This window comes from Hemitrygon akajei, chromosome 24 (assembly GCF_048418815.1).
Source record: "Hemitrygon akajei chromosome 24, sHemAka1.3, whole genome shotgun sequence".
NCBI classification, from domain to species: domain Eukaryota; kingdom Metazoa; phylum Chordata; class Chondrichthyes; order Myliobatiformes; family Dasyatidae; genus Hemitrygon; species Hemitrygon akajei.
The window spans coordinates 36,076,048-36,082,047 of NC_133147.1; the positions used below are offsets into that span (position 1 = coordinate 36,076,048).

The window sequence follows — 6,000 nt, forward strand, 5'->3', positions numbered from 1 at the left end:
TCACTGTTCCATATGCTTCCCTCACTCCTTGTATGCTCCCTCACTGTTCCATATGCTTCCCTCACTCCTTGTATGCTCCCTCTCTGTTCCATATGCTTCCCTCACTCCTTGTATGGTCCCTCACTGTTCCATATCCTTCCCTCACTCCTAGTCTGCTCCCTCACTGTTCCATATGCTTCCCTCACTCCTTGTATGCTCCCTCACTTTTCCATATGCTTCCCTCACTCCTTGTATGCTCCCTCACTGTTCCATATGCTTCCCTCACTCCTTGTATGCTCCCTCACTGTTCCATATGCTTCCCTCACTCCTTGTATGCTCCCTCACTGTATCATATGCTTCCCTCACTCCTTGTATGCTCCCTCACTGTTCCATATGCATCCCTCACTCCTTGTATGCTCCCTCACTGTTCCATATGCTTCCCTCACTCCTTGTATGCTCCCTCACTGTTCCATATGCTTCCCTCACTCCTTGTATGCTCCCTCACTGTATCATATGCTTCCCTCACTCCTTGTATGCTCATTCACTGTTCCATATGCTTCCCTCACTCCTTGTATGCTCCCTCACTGTTCCATATGCTTCCCTCACTCCTTGTATGCTTCCTCACTGTTCCATATGCTTCCCTCACTCCTTGTATGCTCCCTCACTGTTTCATATGCTTCCCTCACTCCTTGTATGCTTCCTCATTCTAGTCATATACTCCCTCACTGTTCCATATGCTTCCCTCACTCCTTGTATGCTTCCTCATTCTGGTTATATGCTTCCTCACTGTTTCATATGCTTCCCTCACTCTTGTATGCTCCATCACTGTTCCGTATGCTTCCCTCACTCCTTGTATGCTCCCTCACTGTTCCATATGCTTCCCTCACTCCTTTATTGCTCCCTCACTGTTCCAAATGCTTCCCTCACTCCTTGTATGCTCCCTCACTGTTCCATATGCTTCCCTCACTCCTTGTATGCTCCCTCACTGTTCCATATGCTTCCCTCACTCCTTGTATGCTCCCTCACTGTTCCATATGCTTCCCTCACTCCTTGTATGCTCCCTCACAGTTACATATGCTTCCCTCACTCCTTGTATGCTCGCTCACTGTTCCATATGCTTCCCTCACTCCTTGTATGCTCCCTCACTGTTCCATATGCTTCCCTCACTCCTTGTATGCTTCCTCATTCTGGTCATATGCTCGCTCACTGTTCCATATGCTTCCCTCACTCCTTGTATGCTCCCTCACTGTTCCATATGCTTCCCTCACTCCTTGTATGCTCCCTCACTGTTCCATATGCTTCCCTCACTCCTTGTATGCTCCCTCACTGTTCCATATGCTTCCCTCACTCCTTGTATGCTCCCTCACTGTATCATATGCTTCCCTCACTCCTTGTATGCTCCCTCACTGTTCCATATGCTTCCCTCACTCCTTGTATGCTCCCTCACTGTTCCATATGCTTCCCTCACTCCTTGTATGCTCCCTCACTGTTCCATATGCTTCCCTCACTCCTTGTATGCTCCCTCACTGTATCATATGCTTCCCTCACTCCTTGTATGCTCCCTCACTGTTCCATATGCTTCCCTCACTCCTTGTATGCTCCCTCACTGTTCCATATGCTTCCCTCACTCCTTGTATGCTTCCTCACTCCTTGTATGCTCCCTCACTGTTCCATATGCTTCCCTCACTCCTTGTATGCTTCCTCATTCTGGTCATATGCTCCCTCACTGTTCCATATGCTTCCCTCACTCCTTTATTGCTCCCTCACTGTTCCATATGCTTCCCTCACTCCTTGTATGCTCCCTCACTGTTCCATATGCTTCCCTCACTCCTTGTATGCTCCCTCACTGTTCCATATGCTTCCCTCACTCCTTGTATGCTCCCTCACTGTTCCATATGCTTCCCTCACTCCTTGTATGCTCCCTCACTGTTCCATATGCTTCCCTCACTCCTTGTATGCTCCCTCACAGTTACATATGCTTCCCTCACTCCTTGTATGCTTCCTCATTCTGGTTATATGCTTCCTCACTGTTTCATATGCTTCCCTCACTCCTTGTATGCTCCCTCACTGTTCCGTATGCTTCCCTCACTCCTTGTATGCTCGCTCACTGTTCCATATGCTTCCCTCACTCCTTGTATGCTCCCTCACTGTTCCATATGCTTCCCTCACTCCTTGTATGCTTCCTCATTCTGGTCATATGCTCCCTCACTGTTCCATATGCTTCCCTCACTCCTTGTACGCTTCCTCATTCTGGTTATATGCTTCCTCACTGTTCCATATGCTTCCCTCACTCCTTGTATGCTCCCTCACTGTTCCATATGCTTCCCTCACTCCTTGTATGCTTCCTCATTCTGGTTATATGCTTCCTCACTGTTCCATATGCTTCCCTCACTCCTTGTATGCTTCCTCACTGTTCCATACGCTCCCTCACTGTTCCATATGCTTCCCTCACTCCTTGTATGCTTCCTCAATCTGGTTATATGCTTCCTCACTGTTCCATATGCTTCCCTCACTCCTTGTATGCTCCCTCACTGTTCCATATGCTTCCCTCACTCCTTGTATGCTTCCTCATTCTGGTCATATGCTCCCTCACTGTTCCATATGCTTCCCTCACTCCTTGTACGCTTCCTCATTCTGGTTATATGCTCCCTCACTGTTCCATATGCTTCCTTCACTCCTCATTCTGTTCATACGCTCCCTCATTCCTTGTATGCTTCCTCATTCTGTTCATATGCTCCCTCCCTGTTCCATACACTCCCTCACTCCTTGTATGCTTCCTCAATCTGGTTATATGCTTCCTCACTGTTCCATATGCTTCCCTCACTCCTTGTATGCTCCCTCACTGTTCCATATGCTTCCCTCACTCCTTGTATGCTTCCTCATTCTGGTCATATGCTCCCTCACTGTTCCATATGCTTCCCTCACTCCTTGTACGCTTCCTCATTCTGGTTATATGCTCCCTCACTGTTCCATATGCTTCCTTCACTCCTCATTCTGTTCATACGCTCCCTCATTCCTTGTATGCTTCCTCATTCTGTTCATATGCTCCCTCCCTGTTCCATACACTCCCTCACTCCTTGTATGCTTCCTCATTCTGGTCATACGCTCTCTCACTCCTTGTATGCTTCCTCATTCTGTTCATATGCTCCCTCACTCCTTGTATGCTTCCTCATTCTGTTCATATGCTCCCTCACTCTTTGTATGCTTCCTCATTCTGGTTATATGCTTCCTTACTGCTCTACATGCTCTCTCACTGCAAACTCTTTCACTATAATGTACACTGCCTCGCTCTCCACAGATGCTCCCTCACAGCCTGTCACTCTCTCTCCCTGCTTCATCAGCTCCTTCCCAACCCCATCATCCCCTTGGATGCTCCCTCCCTTGCCCTCAGCATTTCTCTCAAATAGGACCTTTACTCTGCCACGCTCATATACGATCCTTCACCCCTGTCTTAAACTTCCTCTCTTCCTAAACATTATTCCTACCCATGTCTTCCCTCCCATAACTTTCCCTCCTCTCCTTCCCTCCCCAATCTCCCTCTCCTCCATCCTCTCACTCGCTCGCCTCCCTCCCAGTTCAGAGACATTCAGTCGACCACCCCTCCCTTCTCATTGCCCCACTCTCCTCCCATGCCCAGAGTCCCTCACTATCCCTCTCCTCTGAAATTTTTCACTAACCTCCCTCTCTCTCCCCCTCAGGTCTCTGTGCAGCCTCAGCCTCCTTGATGTACACCCTCCACGCAGAGGATATCCATCACCCAGCTGAGGGAGTTTTTGGCTACAGCTATGCACTCTCCTGGGTGGGCTGCCCCCTTACCCTGGCCAGTGGGATAATGTACCTTCACCTTCGCAAGCTGCAGTGAGTGAGGGAGAGGACTGCAAGGGGAGGGGGGACAAGAGTTGGGAGGAGGACCCCGGGTCGTGAGGGAGTGCCTCAGTATCCAGGAAGAGGAATGAGAGGGGGGATCTCTTGAAATCTATCAAATATTGCAAGGCCAAGATAGAGTGGATGTGGAGAGGACGTATCCTTTGGTGGGCGAGTCTAGGATGAGAGGGCACATTCTCAGAATACAGGTATGTCCATATAGAACCAAGAGGAAGGGGAATTTCTTTAGCCAGAGGGACTGAATTTGTGGAATTCATTGCTACAGACTGCTGTGGAGGCCGTCATTGGGTATATTTAAAGAAGGGCTGATAGGTTCTTGATTAGTAAGGACGTCAAAGATTACGATGAAAAGGCAGGAAATGGGGTTGAGAGGGATAATAAATCAGCCATGATGGAATGGTGGCGCAGACTCAATGGACGGATTGGCCTAATTCTGCTCTTATGTCTCATGGTCTCATCAGGAATGCCAGGGGGATTTTAATTAGCTGAGGAAGGTGGGCAGAGGAATGGCAAATGCAGTTTAATTGTGATCATTATGAGGGGTTGCGTTTCGGGAAGACAATCCACGACAGGATTTTCAAAGTGACCGGCAGGAGTATTGTGTTCAGTTCTGGTCACCCTGCTGTAGGAAAGATGCCACTGAGCTGGGAAGAGTGCAGTGGAGATTTACCAGGATGTTGCTGGGACTCGAGGGACTGAGTTATAGAGAGAGGTTGGACAGGTTGGGACTTTACTCCTTGGGACGTAGGAGACTGAGGGGTGACCTTACAGAGGCGTATAAAACCACAAGGGGCACAGGTAGGGTGAATGTGTACAGTCTTTCCCCCAGGGTTGGGCAATCAGGAACCAGAGGGCACAGGTTTAAGGTGAGAGGGGAGAGAGATTTAATAGGAACCCGAGGGTAACTTTTTCACCCAGAGGGTGGTCCGTCTATGCAACGAGCTGCCAGAGGAAGTGGTTGAGGCAGGAACATTAACGGCATTTAAAAGGCACTTGGATAGGTACACCGAGGTGTAGGAGCAGTCTGCAGGACACTGGGAGTAGCTGGGTGGGCAATGTGGGGTAGTAAAGACAGGACAGGTTAAAGGGACTGTGTACACTGGGAGGGAAGGGTTTTACAGACGAGGACAGGACACAGTCAGCCAGCATAAACTGGACAGTCTGAATGGCCTGATTCTGTGCACCCAGAGCCTGCAACCTTCCCAGAACATCACCAAACAGGAATCTGCCTCGGTTTTCCGATAGGACCAGTATAACATGAATGGGCCTTGCTCCCCTCCCATTCCACTGGTCAGGAGCACCCCCCAGTGGATTGGGACATAACCATGCCCCCCTTTCTCCCACATTGTTCCCCAACCCTCCCCCTCACCCCCTGTACATATTTGAAATCTCTGGTCAAGACTCAATGGGCCAAATAGCTAATTCTGCTCCAATATTCTCTGGTCTCACGCCATCTCACCTTGCTAAACGCTTGACTTAATAAATAAAAGAGGCAAATAAAATTCCAACTGAGTTGATTCTCAATTAATTTCTTGTTCCCAGTCTCCCCTGCTGATGGAGAGGGGATCTCAAGGCAGAGGCTGGAAATGATTGACACACTGCTCAGGTGTGTGTGTTGGGGGGTGGGGTGCGGGAGACAGTTAATCAAAGACCCTGAACAGCTTTGGAGGGTGCAGTTCTGGGTTAAAGTCCACAGGAAGTGCTGGAGGAGAGCAGAAGACAGCTTATAGATTAATCACACAGAGGGAGGGGGGAGAAAGAGTGAGAGAGACAGAGGGAGGTAGAGAGAGGGGGGAAGGGAGCGGGAGGAGAAAGAGAGTGAGAGGGAGAAAGAGAGCAAGGGGGAAGAGAGAGAGGTAGAGGGAAAGTGAGGGAAGGGAGTGGGGAATAGGGAGAGAGAAGGAAAGAGAAATAGAGAGGTTGGGGTAAAGGAAGGGTGTGTGGAGAGAAAGAGGGAGGGGAGAAATAGGTGGGTGAGAGAATGGAGCTGGATAGGAGGAGGGAGAAAGAAAGGGAGAGAAAGAAAAATAGAGGACAAGGTAAAGGGAGGGAGGGGAAGAGGGTGAATGCTGAGAGGGAAGGGGTGAGGAACCAAGTGGGAGGGAATGGAGTGGAGACTTTGGAGAGAAAGGAGGG

General features: G+C 49.5%; 1 protein-coding gene across 1 annotated transcript in view; it reads left to right on the forward strand.

The window, feature by feature from the left end:
• The window catches only part of LOC140716008 (peripheral myelin protein 22-like), a 28,903-nt gene extending 23,537 nt beyond the window's left edge, over positions 1-5,366 (forward strand). The window contains exon 5 of the mRNA XM_073028646.1: positions 3,678-5,366. Coding sequence (XP_072884747.1) covers positions 3,678-3,841 — 164 coding nt within the window. The 3' untranslated portion in view covers positions 3,842-5,366. The remainder of the gene's footprint in view (positions 1-3,677) is intronic.
• Positions 5,367-6,000: the final 634 nt, after the last annotated feature.